The sequence below is a fragment of the Centropristis striata genome, chromosome 6, assembly GCF_030273125.1.
Source record: "Centropristis striata isolate RG_2023a ecotype Rhode Island chromosome 6, C.striata_1.0, whole genome shotgun sequence".
In the NCBI taxonomy this organism is placed as follows: Eukaryota; Metazoa; Chordata; class Actinopteri; order Perciformes; family Serranidae; genus Centropristis; species Centropristis striata.
The window spans coordinates 15905144-15923060 of NC_081522.1; the positions used below are offsets into that span (position 1 = coordinate 15905144).

Here is a 17917-nt window from a genome sequence, read left to right on the forward strand (position 1 = left end):
TTTTCTGATAATGAGATATATCAGGTGGATTCACATTATTTTCCTGAACTAATTTCTGTCCATCTTCAACTTTCTTCTAATCAAATACAAATATATATATATAAATATATATATATATATAGGGATATATTTTTAAGTTAGTTTTTAATCACATGTGTTATTTACACTCGGGAAGCTGGAGACATGTCTCCACCACTTTTTGAAATGGCTGAGTTTGTCTCAGTTTTTAAAAGCATAATTTGGTTTGTTTAAACAATAACAATTCTATGGAAATACATAAGAAACAAATGTGCATCATCCAAAAAAGACAAAAAAACATGCACCTGCCATAATTATCTACTTTTACCTCACATCAACCCCCCTCCACCCCCCAACCTCCATTACATTATCAAAAATCTGAGTCATTATGTCCCCACCACTTTTCATACACCTTGTTTGTACTTATTTGTGAGACCTATTATCATCTTCTGATGAAGATTTTCATAAAAAAGAGAGAAATGGCAAAATAAAATTAAAAAAATGCTTATACTGTCAATAACCAATTGTTATCCAGAATTGTGTCTTACAGCATTAAGTCGAGAAAAAAAAAAAAAAGACAAATATGCAAATATGAAACAAATTTCAAAACATAATTTATATTAATCACAAGATTATCACCATGATACAATTCTGATAATGAAAAAATTATTATGATCTGCACCAACGACACACATACAACACATCAGTCTAAGTAGAGTCAGGTACAGTCCAGTGCTCCATTCACACAGGAAAAACACACACAGGCTTCCTGTATTTGTTCTGTCTGCTCCGACTGTGATTCACCTTTAAGGAGACAAGATGCTGTGTTCTCTCAGACTTCAAATCTTTCCTAAAACCCACACAAACCATGTTCTATAAGATAAACTGTGTGTATGCACCAGTGTGTGTGTGTGTGTGTGTGTGTGTGTGTGTGTGTGTGGTTTGCCCGGTGCCCTGGCCTGCTCTAACAGAGGGTTGAGTGATGTCACAGCAGACTGCATTTTAATAGAGAGGGAAGCAATTAGAGAGGGGACAGGGCGAGAGGTGGAGAGATGGAGGGGCTGTCTGTGTGACACACAGTACGCACTGTTCACACACACACTCTCACTCATGCTCTCTCTCTCTCTCTCTCACACACACACACACACACACAGACACACACACACACTCTTTACTAAGGATGAGTTAATTAATTGCACAGTGATTCACGGTACTTGTAATTAATCTCATAGGTATGTGAGTGTGTTTTTGAGAGGTGACTCTTCTCCCCTCCATTTATAACACTTTCACGCACACACACACACGCACGCACACACACACACAAACACACACACGCACACACACACGCACACGCACACGCACACACACACATTTCTATTTTTCCGGTTACAAATCAGTCTTTCTCAGTCAAGCTTCTAAAAAATACAGTATCTTCTTATTAGATAGGTTGTTGTTAGTATTGTCAGTTTCCACCTCGGGTTAATTAGGCTATTATCCCTTATTGTTGTACTTAAATGTATTTATTGCTCATTAAATTTATTACTGTTTACTGTTACTTCATTTATTGGGCCTTATCTTTTATTTCAGGTGCAATTTTGTATGTTTTACTGTTTGTCTTTTTAAATCTAGCCGTTGTGGTTTGTGTCACGGGATGCCTGTGCATAAGAGAGTAAATAACTTTTCAGTAAATGAAGGTTGAATGAGAGAATAATGTAAATGCCTATATCTTTAGGATTTGAAATGACATTTAAAAGACGCAATGTGTTTGTGTGTAAACTTCAGTACCCACTAGGGAGTTGTATCTCACAGAATACACAGTAAAACAGTGGGAACTTACATTATGCAGGTAAATAAATGACAAAAAATGAAGCTATGAGGTCATCAAGCTTTTTCAGCGCTGTATTTTTTGGCTTTGTTTTTTATTTGGTTAAAAGGCTTTTCACCCAAACAGACCCAATTAGGGGGAGAGACGGAGAGAAAATACATTTATTTACCTTGTAGTACTCGGTTACATCATGTCCCTGCAGAAATGGCTTTTATTCCTCCTCAGAGCTCTTAGCACATTCCTTTCTTTTTTTTTCTAGTTGAAAAATTATGCGTATTAATCTTTGCCTCCTCTACCCATGATCCTTTGCATTTATCAGCATGAGCGGAGTGGTGTAGCAATCACATTTGGAAATTAAACAAATAAAAAAGTTGAAGATAGCTGAGTGAGTGATGATGCCGGCCAATTGGTAGCAGCATAAATCTCCTGCTGTCACCACCCCACCTCTGCCTACGCACTTTTGGATATTGTTATGATTTTACCGTGTTTGCATATATGAGCCTAATTTATTAGAATCAAACACCATCAGGCTTATTTACAAGCAAGTTCTGGTTCGCTGCCAATAAGCCCATTAAGTGCATTGTTGGAGAGTGGTTATATGATCAAATACACAATAGTAATTGTGAGTGGAGAGAGGCCGGAGCGTTTCTCAATGAGGTGATTATCTGCGCGCAGGTTATTGTGCTATTTCAGCATGACATGTAAATCTGCATCACACCGTCAATCACAGCCTCCACTGTCAGAGAATCGAGGTGTGAAAATGCCAATGACAACACTAAAGGGTGATGACGGGGAAATAATAGAATGAAAAGCTGCTGAAAGAAAAACAAATACTCCACATTTGTGTTCGAGAAAAAGAAATAGAGCGATTATGCTGTTTTTGTTGAGAAAATACCATTACATACATACAGATGGCCAGAGTTAGAGACAGAAGTGGACATGAAAAGTCTTCCCTCCATTTTTCTTCTTCTATCAACGATTTCTTCCATCCTCGTTCTTCTTTACCCCTGCTTGGTTTCCTTGTGTTTTCTGAATATATCTGAGTAATGCTCTTATGCATGTGTTGAATGGGTGTGTTCACCCCAAACACGTGGCACAATTACATAAAAACTCTACGTACGCAAAGACGTGAGATTAAAATTAAAAATTAAATTAAAATTCACACCAGGCGATGCAAATTCCACAGAGTTAAACATTTTCAGCTTTTGAAAATGTCGCCTGAAGCTGTGTCACAAAAGACTGTCAACGTTGGGATCCTCCTGTATAGCATAGACAGGATCGAACCAAACTCCATTCAGAAAACGAGCATTTTAAAAGGTGTTTGCTGGTCATCTTGCAGACAGAACTGGCAAAGCATGAATTCAGACATTTTACAGATCGGTATCATGATGCAGTTATCTCTGCATCCTTTTGATTCATTTAATGCGGTTGAATCACAAATCAAATAAGACTCATGTAGTTCAAGAAACGAAAGTCATCCAGTTCCTGGTGACGCAGTACCTGGAGAAAGTGGTGTGGTATGAGACATTTACCATTTGTAAAGTTTTGGCATTATTAGAAAAGCAAAAAATATTTAGTAATATTAAGTATTAAGTAAAAAATTTTACTGCTCACTGTACTTCAGAGCTTCAAGAAATCATAAACGAACTTACACACACCGACTGACAAAAAGAGACAGAGAGAACAGGGGTCCGGGGCTAAGTAAGCGGTGCACCAGGTTATGCGTCATTTACCGCAGCTCAATAACAACCTTTTTCTCCGCCCGACACACCTGGTCACACAAAATGACACTTGCTGTCCTCTGAGAAGAAACACACACACACACACGCACACACACACACACACACACACACACACACACACACACACACACACACACACACACACAAACACAAAACATATCTCCTTTCACCCTATGGTGGCCTTAACCAGACACATTACATCCCCACTCTACTATCTGCTTGTGACAGATGTATTTATGTAATGGTTTTGATAGGTATTGATTCACACGGCGGAGCCAGTTAAGAAACAGAGAAAAATGAGATTTCAAAATCAACATGGCTGAGGGGTGTGTGTGGGGCTGGAGATAATGCCTAACAAGAAGAAGAGAGACACAGAGAGGAAAGATGCGAGAGAAAAAGCTGTGTGGAGGGAGGAGAGGTCAGCAGAGATGGCAAGATACTTAGAAGAAACTGGAAAACAAACACATTTGATTCACAAAAGAGTGATGGGACAGACTGAAAACATGCATGTATAGCGTGTGTGTGTGTGTGTTTGGACTGGCATGATCACGTGTGTGTGTGTGTGTGTGTGTGTGTGTGTGTGTGTGTGTGTGTGTGTGTGAGTGTGTGACCTTGGCTTGGCCCGGTGGTAAAGTGGGGCGTCAGGAGAGTCAGTGTGAGAGCAGCCAAGCGTTCTCCCTCAGATTAGCAGGCTTTATTACTGCCACCAACCGCTGGCCTGACAAATCCTCTTATTTCATTTTACCTTCCTTTACCTCTGCCTTGCTCTTTCTCTTTTCCTCACTCTTTTATTCCCCTAAAACCTCCCTCCCCCTCTTTTCTCCCGACTCTGCGGTAGCTTTGCATGCTCCACCTTCCGCCCCGCCTGGCTCGCTCTCAGTTTTCCTTCACAGTGTAACAGCCCTATTTTCTATTTCCTCCGTTTTTTTCTCCTTATTGTCTTTCCATCTTCCATACCGCTCTGCCCATACCTATACAGCTCTTTTTTCTACCTTCCTCGACTCCACCTCTTGCTCCACTCCTCTCTCTATCTCTCCACACTCTCCCTCCCTCTCTATAGTGTGATGAATCTGTAGACAGGGGCTAATAATTGTACTTCAGCCCAAGTGCTCATTTTTCTTTGTGTTTGAAAGCTGTGACAGGCAGGAGCTCTTTTTTTTCTCAACCCCCCTCTTTCTCCCTCTCTCTCTCTCTTTTCTTTCTATCCTCACACAATGGGTGAGTAAAATAACTCAGGGTTTACAAGGTCATGCTGTCTAGCGGTGAGGACACGCTGGGGATTTGGGGCTGGAAGGATTTCCTCAAAGGTGCCGTGTTGAGACTTCAATAAAAACAGAGAAAGTTATAGATTGCACAAGCAGATCTACAGGGGGAAATAAGTGCATTTGATAGTGAACAGGCTCAGTGAATCACCGCTATCTGGATCCAAATGTTATCAATGCTGCTTCTAAGGATCTTTATAAAAGAGCATAAGGGAGAGTGGAGAGAAACGTCTACTTTGTTGCATGTGCCAACGACTCCAGCATCTTCGTATTACACAACTTTCATCGTTTGCAAAGAGAAGACTACTTAAAATGCTGCACTTCCTGTCATATAAAACATCCATATCTTATTGCAATGTGTTTCTGAGCACTGTGTTGTTTTCTATTTTAGTGCTATTGGTTCGTTACATCTCAGAGAGAAATGCATCCGGCACAGCAAGACGGGGCAGCCCCACTGCACTGTTTACCTATAAAGCCTCACACACCGGCACACAAAAGCTGTAATGGTTTTGTCATCGTAAAAGTAAATTAAAATGACAATTTCTAAAATCTGCAAAACAAGACTTATAAAATAAAGAGATTTTATTCTGACAAGCAGACTTTTCCTTTTTATTAAAACATACTAATTAAGTACAAATGGAGTCTGGGGGAATGATCAGCTAATTTTTCCTTCTGCAATTGTTAAGAAATATATATATAATCTCAGGCTCCATCCAAAAAAGCAGTATGCAAGCAAAGCACATGTGCAGATATTGCAAGGAAATAATATTTTCATCGACTCTACAGTAATACTTTATGAAAATTGATCAACAGTTTTAAACACAGTATCATCTTCAAAGGAGAGAGGTGGAGAGAGAGCGCGGGGGAGGAGGAGAACACAGAGCAAGACTTTATTGCCTGCTGTAGTTAGATGGTAAATTTCCTCCTGGCAGATATTTATTGAGTTAGTTGAGTCTAGAGAGAGCTTTAACATTGATTGTGATCATTAAATATATCCGCTCGAAATGGCAACATGGCATTCCCTCAGTCAATGGAGCCAATAGGAGTAGAACAAAGGCATAATCAAATCAATCCTCTCATAATTATTCTTTGAGAGGTGAAATTAATCACAAGAAGAAATAAAAACAATAATGGAAAATGAAATGGTCAGTCGTAAACAATTACGGCCCAAATTGAAATAAACTCAGTGAAGGGAAAAAAAATCAACTGTAAATCCAACTAATTAAAATAACATTCTAATGTATATTGGTTATTTGGTTTGCACAGGCTTTCGCTTTTTATATTGTCTTGTACTGTTATTATTAGAGAGAGAGATAAAGTGGAAGAGAAATGAAGAGAGACAGAATGAAAAAGTGTGTGTGTGTGTGTGTGTGTGTGTGTGTGTGTGTATGTGTGTAGGGGGGGGCATTGGCTGCGGGGTCAAGGGATCAAGGTCCTACTCTTGTGAGAGCCGTGCTTCTCTCTCCTCCCTGCTCGCTGAGAGGAAGTGTAGCTCATTGATTAGCTATCAGATGATTCCGATAGGACCTGATCGATAGGACTTTGTATGAAAGCCAGGCAGGACCCTCCCTTTTCACTCAGGCACACACCCATGGATCGGCCACTGCAGTGCACAGCCGCACAGACGTCTGCTTGTTTGTTTGTTCTCATGAAGATCCTCCTTTGTGTCTTCCGTCCGCCCCTCCAATCGAAGTCTTCCTCATACTGTCAGTTTTCTATAGCTCCACTCTCATAGAGTTGTCATTGATAAGCTAAACCTGCAAGCTTAGCTGAGCATGATGCCTTCATCATTAGCATCAGCTTCCTGGCATATACTCACAAACACTTTAAAGACATCATTCTCGTCGTCATTTTATTCCCAGATTGAGACTTCCTGCTTTAACGGAGAGGTGGAGGAGACATTACAGAAGTCTCAGGTGTGGAATAACTCTCTTTAGGAACATCACAGAAGCAGGCTGTGAGAGTCTGCAATAAAATAACCATCTTAAAAAGTTATTTCGTCTAGAAATCCTTTGAATAAAATTATGTTTCAAATGTAGTGGAGTGTGACACAACGCTGGAGTCAGACCCAACGTGATGTGGCAGGAACTGTCTTTTAGTACATCCAGTAGTGGCACAGTCAAACAGGAAGTCTGCAATTGGAGACAATAAACACAGCAGGACAGACTAGCTAAATAAGTCACTGCAATCCAACAAGCAGAGGGAACCTAAACAGCTGACACACTAAACACTCCCTTACTGGGAAATATGTCTGTGCAAAGCTGAAGCAGGCAGCCACAAGGGAAGGGAACAGCGCTGTCTCTCACAGAGGCTCGTGTCGCGGTGGAAATGTTCTCTGTAATTGATTAACAAAAAGGCACATTTTCATGTGCGCCAACTTTTTCCACGGGTAGTTCACCAGGGATAGGAGTATAGAGACAGAGCCTCATTAGCACCATGGACAGGGGCCAGGAAATCCTTTCTTTATCATTAATATTTGTAACAATAGTGGTGATGCAGAAACACTGCTGTTTGCTCCTACGTGTAGTATGGCTATGGCTGGGTGCAGAACTTTGATACTTTCAGGCACCAACTGAAAGGCCTCTATAATATCAATCATTCCACACCTAATTCAAGCATGCAAATTTCCTAGGCACGCCACATTTTTGTTCTTACTGAGCTGAAATGAATAACGCTGGTAATTGTCTGTCTAACATCGTAGAAGCATGCAGGAAAACACTACTTCGTGTGTGTGTGTGTGTGTGTGTGTGTGTGTGTGTGTGTGTGCGTGTGTGTGCGTGTGTGTGCGTGTGTGTGTGTGCGTGTGTGCGTTGTATCTTAAGAGGCTTGACTACAGTGTGGAGGAGCTGAAAATTAAAATATATATTTTTTAATATGTGTATAGTGTCTTTTCTTTTTGTTTAAATACATTTCATAAAATTGGAATAGAAAAAAGTATTCAAGAATTGTTGCTAAAATCATTAATAGTTTCGACAATATGTATGTATAGCAAAATTCCCTAATATGTAATAGATTAATCACATTTTATTCAGTACTGTACAATGTACTGCACCTTAACAGTTTTATAAAATCTGCCTGGTTTCACACTTGGTACATATGAGACATCGACTGCTCTTGCAAAGTTTGTGTGTGTGTGTGTGTGTGTGTGTGTGCTGTTTGTGCTGTATCTCTGTTCCAGGTGTGTCCTGCGCTGTGAAAGGACAGCGATAAGACACCTGTACTCTGGGTGCAGTACAGATTATAACAGGGCAGGACACCGGTATCAGTTTCGGCAGGACACGGCTGTGTAAAGGCACAGCGTGTTTCTGACTGAATGTGTGAGTGTGTCTGCATAAGAGGGCCACAGAAAGAGACTGTATACAGAGGAAAACATATGACAAAGTAGCACTGAATTGTAGTGTAACTCTGTGTGTGATAGAGAGAGTGCAGGCCATGTAGGGTCAGCTCGTTGATGTGTCCTTTGTTTTGTTCACATGCTTATTGTCAGACCTGTGTGAAAAGAGAAAATGCTATTTTTTTTATTTATAAAGTACATTTCTCTTCTCAGGAACAGACAGACTTCAGTGTCAGCTCCCTACACAAATATCTCCCCCTAATGGCCTCTAAATGAATGGCCTTCCACTTTGTGTCTAAAATTATTTCACACACATGTTCCTGTAAAACAGATTTTTATTAAATGTTCTTTTCTCATTTGTTTTTCTCACAGATATCATGACACTGGAATGCTGATGTTTCAAGAGCAACCTACGGCACCCAGACTGCCATAAAGCACAATGTCTCAAAAGCGTCCCAACAGCGGCTTCAGGGCAACCAATCCACAGCAAACCCAAAGCCAGAGTCCAATATTGAAACAATCATGATAAAATAATAACAGAAGACTGAAATCACTCACATTCTTCTACTCTAACAACAAGGAAGGAAGAAACACAGAAATTAAAGATCCTGGACTCTGGAAATTCTCCAGCTGCATTTGCTATTCAAATGGACACAAATCATCCCACAAATGACTCCAAATTGTAATTTAGATTAACCAGAGTGTAGATTATTAATACGTAGGTTGACTCACATAGCAAACCGAAAAAAAATATGATGTCCACACCCCTTTAGCACATGCCCAGAAATCAGGATATTGTAAATATTGTACAGAAAACGAATAGGGACATTGATAAGAAATAAAATTATTGCAGAATAATGTATATAGCCATAAGGATCATACCTCTAGTGTGTTTATATATTCACAAGTGTCACATGCTCATTACTCCTTATTTCTTCTATGCCCAAAAAGATTTAGCACAACGATTATACCAACGCTCCCTGTATCTCAATAGGAAACATCTACGTAGAACTAGACAAAAAGGATACTGACTTTGATTGGGAAGACACAATATTTGCCATATAATGCACTATTGCTGGAAACAGATGCATATGCCATAGAGTGTATGCTTAATAGACAACCCTGTAATGTTAGCAAGACAGGTCATTTGCTTCTTTGAACTTTGCTCTTTTAAACAGACAGCCGAGAAATGGAGAAGACTTGAGAGAGTTATAAAAAGCAAAAACAGAGAAAGAATCAACTTTAAGAGATCCCTGAATTCGTCCCAAATCTTCTCCCGACCCCACCTCCCATTGTAAACTACCACAGCAGAGCTGAACACAAACTTTAATTTCTTCGGTAGAGTGTATATGAACCCCCTTCTGTATTGTAAATGTAGTGTGTTTTTGCCCCTGTTGTGACGTGACATATCCAGATGGACTTCTGTGGTTTGGCAGCTCTCTTGTATTGTGCAGTCAAAGTACAGTTAACTTTTATTCAGTTTATACCTAACTGGACATCACCTTTGGACATCGCCAGATTCCTCTTTGATTCCTGTTTGGCTAGTCCACCTCCACCTCCTCCTCCTCTGTCCATCAGAGGGCCTGTATGCCTGCTGACCTCTCCGCAACCAGGCGCTCGCTCAGCTCCCACAGGCTGGCAGCGCAGCTCTGGTCCTGGGCCTGGGTGGACGGCACACACCGGAAGCAGTTGTTGAAGTACATGCCGCCTAAACCCTCCAGCTCCGGAGCTACGGCGCAGTACACCGTGGTGGCCGCCCCTTGTTGCTATGGACAGAGAAACACACAGAAAGAAGATCAGCGGGTGAATCATGAAACAACGGGATGGCGTCAGCCTACAGGAGGAGACAGAATACAGCATTCACTGACTCAGACATTAGGACGTGTCCTGTCCAGAGAAAGAGAGGACAAACAGCGGACACCGACCGCATTGCTATGTCTTCTGTGAGACACATACATCTACACACACAAACATACACACACACACAGAAAAAGAGACAGCAGGACGGAGTGTCTACAGGAAAAAAAAAGGAAGAAAAAAAAAGACTCCACACGCTGTCTCTCCCTTCTCCCTGCAGCCCATGATGACTGGGTCATATTACCATGGGAACAGCATTACCCCTTACTGTACATATATTTATATACATATATTTATTTATTTATTTCTCTACCCGGTGTGTACAGGACCTCTGGCTATATGGGACCACAAGAATGCTCCAGATGTATAGACTCACAGCGGAGAATGTGAGATCATGAAAATGACACCAGCTCCTGTCTGGAAGGGAATCACCAGGAAAACCACAGCTTTTATGTATAGTGTAAAAGAACAGGTTTTAATGCCATGGTTATGAATATGTATATTTTCACATGATGTGTATATGGGTTCAGCCAGGCTTTCACAGTTGAGAATAAGTATTGGAAATGATGCAAGTACAATTCTGTACCTTACGTGTTTAAATCAGAAGTTGGTTGGTCGTAGACACACACACACACACACACACACACACAGTGTTTTCCCTCCAGCTCTTTCTCAGCAACTCCGCTCTCAATTTTTTAGGCAAGTTTAAATCTGAAGATCACCCAGAGACTGACTCTGTTTCATGTCGTCTCAAGCCGAGACGCAGTGTAAAAGTAAAACAGTATTTGGACGCAACCTGCTAAGTTCTGTAATACACCCTGTCCCATCAGTCAGTAATTAGTAGGGATATTCTTGGAGGAGGAAGATTTCTGTGACATTTGAAAATGAAAGTTGAAACTGCAGCAGAATAAACACGTCAGAGAGAATTACACACATAACCCAACTGCTCAAAGAGGGATCTTTCATGTTGCAGCTCGGGCTAAAAGCTGCTGTGACAGCTTCCCTGCAAACTCCGGGGCTGGAGACGACTTCTATACGGCCACATGAAATGGCTCGCCTCTTTATCTCCCAATGAGAGGCAGCGAGAGCGAGATGGGGGGCAGAGAGAGTGAGAGGGAACACTGATGTGGAGGCTGAGGACTAATGTTTAGCACAGAGCACTGGCACACAGTGAGACAACCCTTATATACGCAGCAGTCAAACATGGGCAAGACACAAACATACACACATGCATAATGGAGCCATATTACATGCCAACTGTTTGAACAGCTTCCTAAAGCAGCTGTGAGACAAACACACATGAAGTGGAAAGATCCATTGAGGTCTAAAGCATTTATACTTTCACATGCAAGTACAAAAATATGCACAGAAATGCAAATGCAACAAACAAAATACACACACCAACCAGATTCCAAGAAATATTTTTCTCATCAACACACACAAACACACACGCACACAACCCCCTCTGAGCTCTAAGTAAACTTCCGCCAGGAGGAGCCCTGGTGTGTAACGTCGCAGCAGCAGATTGAGTGTGTTTGAAGTGCAGTGTGATGAGAGAGCTGGTAAACAGCAGATGAAAAGGCAGCATCTCTCTGTGCGCCGCTGTCTGTCTCACCTGCCAGTGGGGCGATAACTTCATCCACATCACATGTCGCCATATCAAAGACAGACAAATGCCAAGCAGTGTCTCTGAGTTGCAGGTTCACACGCGCTCAGTTTAACTCATCTCCCTCGCTTAGGGCATCTGATTTAGCTCGTCTGAAAGCTAAATGCCTTTTAAACTCCACTGAAGATTTCAGTGCTGCATGCTCTGACTCGCTGACGCCCCCTTGAACTTGGCTGACTTTCAAAGCAGTTTGTTTGTGACCAGTTACCAAACACTGGTCCTGCTGCAAGTTGAAATATTGATTAAAAAAAAAACTTTTACAATCCAGATGTATGTTGCTGACTTCATAATGATGTCCTCAGTATTTTATTTTTTTTTTTTTTTATGAAAGTGCTTCCATTTTTTTCCTAGAAAAGCAAGAATCGGCACTACTGTTTCTCTGCAACAGTCCAGTTAGCAGTACACGGAGCAGTACATTGACTGTGTGTCCAGCAATGTGCTATCTTATTGGTGTTTAGCTCATCCCCCTCACCACTTGACCCTGTGACCTCTATAGAAGATAAGGCTGATGAGATTAGGCATTAACATGCTCAACCACCCACCACAGCCATCTATCATTGTGTGTGTGTGTGTGTGTGTGTGTGTGTGTGTGTGTGTGTGTGTGTGTGTGTGTGTGTGTGTGTGTTTGCAGATAGAAGGAAAGGGGTGTGCAAAGTAGTACGAAAGAGGGGGTGTGCAACAACCTTGATACACTTACGTCACACAATTAAACACATACAGTATTCATATGTGCATGCCTGAACACGAGCATGCGCCTGCACACAAGCACGAACAGATACGCAATTACACACATGGGACAATCTACATTAAAGGTAATATCACTGAACCAGTGTGCATCATACACATCTGTGGTGTAACAGCCATTTCTAACCCATGTGAAACTGTAGATTATGCCTGTAAATTTAGCTGTCTACAAACTGATGGATTTTTGCTGTGTGTCTTTCTATCTTCTGCAACTAAATGTGAATCATTACCTTGTGTACAGTAGTTTTCAGAGAAACATCCGTGGAGTTTTAGAGTTGTTCGCTACTACCCAGAGCTGTAGACTTTTGACTCGCCTGACAGCTCAACTTGACAAGAGACTTGATAACAAATACTTGATGGTTCTGACTGGATTACACAATAATATTAGGGGTGTCACAATTCAATAAGACTTTAGATTTTAAGCTTATGATCAATTGATAGATAGTCCACATGGTTTCAAGTGTGATGTATGATGATATTTTTTGGAATGTACCACATGAAGATATAGTCATATTTAAATAGTTTAAAAGTAAGTGGTGGCGATCCTGCTTTTAACTTAAATAATTTAATTTGAATTTCATTCAATTTTCGATTCAAAATTTCAAAATTTAAATTAAAAATCGTGACACCCCGAATGACAATATGCCATAATTTGCCGTACTGCAGGATATTGCAAATATAAGGAAGATCAGTACATTTACTTAATTAAATTTTAGACATTTTTGCCCTGCCTGTTGCTGTGCAATTGGCCTATTCATAAAGCCAGTCACATAAATCCACCTACATTTATAGCTATTTCTAATTATTCTTTAAAACGATTATAATAACATACATCAAGTGAGAAGACTTGGTCTCAGCTATGTAAACATTATCAAAAAATGCAACTAGCACCATGTCTATAATTAGCACAGTCAGCATTAGGGTTGCAGCGATAAACAGGTATTGTGGGATTCTGCGGTAGAGAAATTGGCGGTTATCATACCATAGACATTTGCTGATCTACGGTATTGGAAAAAAATAATGATTTTCAAAAGGCAGACTTTTTACACATATGTAAAAAATGCTTTGATGTTTGATGATTATAATAAAGTTTTCCCTGATAATAATAGTAATAATTGTGTGATACCGCGTATCTTATACCGTTGCAACCCTAGTCGGCATTCAAAGACCTGAAAGACTTGCGGCTTGACCAGGACTTGTTTTGAATTACTTGAGACTAAGCTTAAACATTCCCCAAAAGAAACAGCTCTGCTACTACCACACTGATATGGAGAGGGGAGAGGATGGGACAGATGAAGTGCACCAAAACAAGCCCAAATCTAAAATGATCCTCTTTGCTAAAAATTAAGATCACTACACCACAGCAATATGACAAGCCAAAGGAGCAGGACACTTCTTCTGTGTATATCTGCTTTTGTGGGTAACAAAATCACACCCAAATGCTGAGAAAATACTCCCTGCAATAAGCTGACTGTAGATAGGCAGCAATGAGCCTGCACCTGGGATCCACTACTACGGCTCTGGAACTGCTCTGGGATCAGATCCAAGTCTTCCAATCTCAGTATCGACTCAATACCCATGGACCTCATGGACTCGCAATAGAAACGTCCTTGTATAGTGTTACGCAATAATCCATTGAGCGTATTCAAAAGCAAAAAGGGGATGTGGGAGAGATGTGATGTTGTTGAATTAACAGTAATGTTACTTTGCCGTGTTCTGTTCTGTGTCTTCATCATCCAAGTTGTACTCAGCCGTATGAGCTTTCTCTGACCCCTATGCATGTGACCCTTCACCCCCTCATCTGTAGTTATGACATTGACCTCTCCTTCTGACCTGGATGTAAATAAACCCAGTACTGTAGAGCAGTCTGTTTTTGGCCCATCCCTGTACATACAAACCTGTAAATACAAACAGCTATGCATGCTGAAAACCTAGCAATTCTTTCAGGTACTTTTATAATCCCCAAATTCTCATATGGCATGTGCAGAAAAAAATGAATAATTTAAAAAAGTAGAAAAAAGAAAAGATTAAAAATAAAATGAAAAAAAAGTTTAAAATAAATGAGTTGATAATATTGTCAGGCAATATCCTCTCTTGGACAGTGTGTGTAGAGTCTTCCTGTTTTCTTACTCCTGTGGGTGGTTCTCTTCCTTTGCCTGTCCTTCTGTGTTTCTGCTCACCATCTGTGTCAGTTGTTGTCAGTTGGCATTTGTACAGCAGCGAGGGTTGAGGCAGAGCAGAAAAGAGAGGGGGAGCGTTCACCAGCTGACCTCTGTGATGGCACTCCAATTCAGCAGCAGTGCTATATGTTGGCAAAGCTATTTATGCCTGGGACACAATTTGAGGAGTTCGGCTCCTGGCATGAACCACAGATCATTACAGCATATGTTCTCGCTTGTCATGTGAAGGCAGCGGGTCAAGAAGACAGTTTCGGTTGGAACCAAAAATTTGATGTTTTTAAAATAATTTTTGGTAGTCTGCTTGGGGTTTGGTAGGCTGTCAGTCACAGACAAGCAGCACCCTGTGATTTGAAGTACCCACTGTGTAGTTCTATAGGTTAAAAATTGCTAATGATTTCTTGCAAATACTATTTTACCCTGTTTCAGACTGTCACATTTTAAGAAAACAGTAAACCACAGAATTTTTTTCTCATCTATAAGTGGTCTGAATTCTAAAGATGAATAAAACTTGTTTTCTACAATCCAATGTAATAAGGCTGCAGCTTACATCTGGAAAGTATTTCCTGGCTTGTAGCCCCAGTAAAGGGATCAGGAGGAGTGCAGTTTTTGCCTCAGCCCTCTGCGCAGCATCGTGGACTAGCTATCCTGAAAGTGGGATTCCAAAGGGATTGTGATTCTGTTTCAGGAATTTTTTTTTTTCAGCCTGTGATGTTTCAAATAGATTGAGGTGTCTGATTTTTAATCTGTGCTAAAGATATTTTACATTTAATAAATAACCATTGAAATCAAAAACTTCCTCTGTGTGTGTGCAGTTTATGTGTGAGCATTTGTGTGCAGAGCGATCTTTGCTTTCAGCCGTGGTTACCTCTGCGAGCCGACAGCTCAGCTGAGCGTGCCTGGCCCAGCTGTAGAGGGAATCCTGGGTAATGCGGCCCCCCCAGATAAACAAGCTGTCCATCCATTCAGCTTGACCACTCGACCAAGAGGAGGGGAGATTAGCACCTCAAACACCTCAGGGCACACTTCAGAAAGTACCCTGACACTCAGCCTTGACTCTGTGCTGACCTCTGTCACCCTGACTGAGAAAGGCCAAAGGTCAAAGTAGACTTAAGCAAGTAAAGGTGCTGTGCATTTTTAAGTTCTGGTATGATAAAATAATTAGAAAACATTCTATAAATCATTCACTCAGACCGCCATTGCCCCAATAAAGGCCGTATAGGTAATCTATGCAAGCAGCAACCTCTAGTGGCCATAGTAATTATGACTGAAACAAAGGAGAAAGTCAGGTGACTGAGTATAAAGAGCGACAAAGTCTACAAATGGAGGGGGTTTGATGGGTCAAACCAACCGATTTGAACGATATCCCGCATTAAATGGCTGTCATCAGTTGTAATCAGGCATAGAGGGTTAGAAGCTGCATGCTCCACCTACTATATATGCAGAAGGTTGTTCTTAGACCATTGAATGGCCGGTTGCAGCTTTCACCCAGAAAACTGCTGTTTGCGTCCATTGTGCAATGATAAATCCGCAATGACTTATTTTAACTAATAACTTAAATTATTATTAAATAATTAATAACTTATCCATGGGTTTTGTTACATGGTTACATTACATCACATCACATCATATCACATAATCAAGTAGTGTCGGTGCCTAAACATAACTAAGGAGTTCCATTTCACAATTTCAACCATGTGATCGTCTCACGAGTAAACCTGCAACTGCTACACATTCAACAGCATTCAATACATGCTAAAGCCTTTTTTTTTTAATGGAGCCACGTTCGTAATCTGACTGAGAGCTCATTTAGAATGACCAGCTCTCCTCATCATGGGCCTCCCCAGTGATTAGTGTACCCCTGGTCATCTGTATGTACTAAACTCTATTTCATACCCTCCATTAGCCCACAGGCGGATGGCTAATACTCACCTACGGGCAGTGTGCTCCCCTGAGGGGCATTAAGGACAGGATGGAAGGACCAGCCTCCTCCCTCCCTCCTTCTCTTTCCGTTCCTTCATCATGCCCGCTCAATCTCTCTCAGTTTGTCAGCCTTGCCCCCTGCTCCTTCCTAGGCCCTGTTCTTTTCCATCAACCCTCTGCAGATCCCTTTTCCCCTGCAGCCCCATCCCCCTCCAGCCTCATAACTTACAGGACTGGGCATCCTGTAGCTGAGGTCTCATGGGTAAACGGTCATAGTAGGACCTCTTGGAGGTAAGTGGATCTCTTTCCCTGGAGTCACAGATCACAGATGAGCCCTGTTGACATTCTTTCTTTCTATATAAGCAAGCGGAGTGATTAAGCAGAAGATGAGACGGCAGAGAGAGAAAGGAGAAGAGGAATAAACTATGTAGGAGTGACAGGAACACAACACAAAGCACAGCAGAACCGCCCTTGCACTATTTCTCTCTCTTTCTCTCTGCGGCCCTCCCTTTACCCCTTTTGTGCCAGATAAGATCAACTGAGTGTCAGTCATCAACAGCCTCCTGTCACACTGTGATTGTTCATCTGTTTTGTGTGTGTGTGTGTATGTGTAAATGTGCAGTCCAATGCGACATTGCTGCATACATTTAATGCCCGCATGTTCGAAGGAACAATAGAAGAGGAAGTGAGGAACGAGGTGGAGGGAATGCAAAGGACAAGAGGTAGAGGAGGAGGGGAGGCGTAAAAGATGAGAGGAGGGACAAGGAGAGCGGAGAAGGAAAGGAAAAAGAGGAGGAGGTGAGGGAGCTAGGACACAAGGCATCCAAGGGGAAAACGACGAGGAGTCAGAAGGACTTGCGCAACGACTGTGAAACTATCTCATTTTTATCTTGCGAGAGGACTTCCGAAGTGATCCGCACAACCTAATTATTTTCCCCTAATAAAAGCAACATATGCTAAGACAATAAAAGGCCTTATTGGACACCTATTCATTAAAGAGGAGCAGTAAAAGGAGCAGGACTCTGGCACAGGGATTAGCTTTTAAAAGGGCTTTTCTCTGGCTGGAAATGGCCTTAGTCTTCCTTTAGCACGCCCATATGGGTGCATAGCCCACCATAAAAGATCTGAATTATACATGAAGAGGCCTGGCTGCTTTATTGGCTGTGATCTGCTTTTCACTCACCTGATTGCGTCAGTGCACGGCACGTCAAAGTTTGGGCTGAATCACTCTGCTATTTATGAACACAAGGCATGCAGTTTTGAAGAAATGCTCAAATGTAAAGTACATATTGGTGACAACGACTATACAGCAGCATTCAGATAACCCATAATTCACAAAAGTTGGTCAAGTTAGTAACAACTGGTTAAA

General features: G+C 41.3%; 2 protein-coding genes across 3 annotated transcripts in view; one reads left to right on the forward strand and one right to left on the reverse strand.

Moving 5' to 3' along the window:
- The window catches only part of LOC131972829 (transcription factor Maf-like), a 105260-nt gene extending 92583 nt beyond the window's left edge, over positions 1 to 12677 (forward strand). For both annotated transcript variants that reach the window (XM_059334567.1, XM_059334568.1), the window contains one exon: positions 8554 to 12677. The gene's annotated coding sequence lies outside the window, so the exon portion shown is untranslated. The remainder of the gene's footprint in view (positions 1 to 8553) is intronic.
- The window catches only part of wwox (WW domain containing oxidoreductase), a 143329-nt gene continuing 135150 nt past the window's right edge, over positions 9739 to 17917 (reverse strand). The window contains exon 9 of the mRNA XM_059334566.1: positions 9739 to 9947. Coding sequence (XP_059190549.1) covers positions 9756 to 9947 — 192 coding nt within the window. The 3' untranslated portion in view covers positions 9739 to 9755. The remainder of the gene's footprint in view (positions 9948 to 17917) is intronic.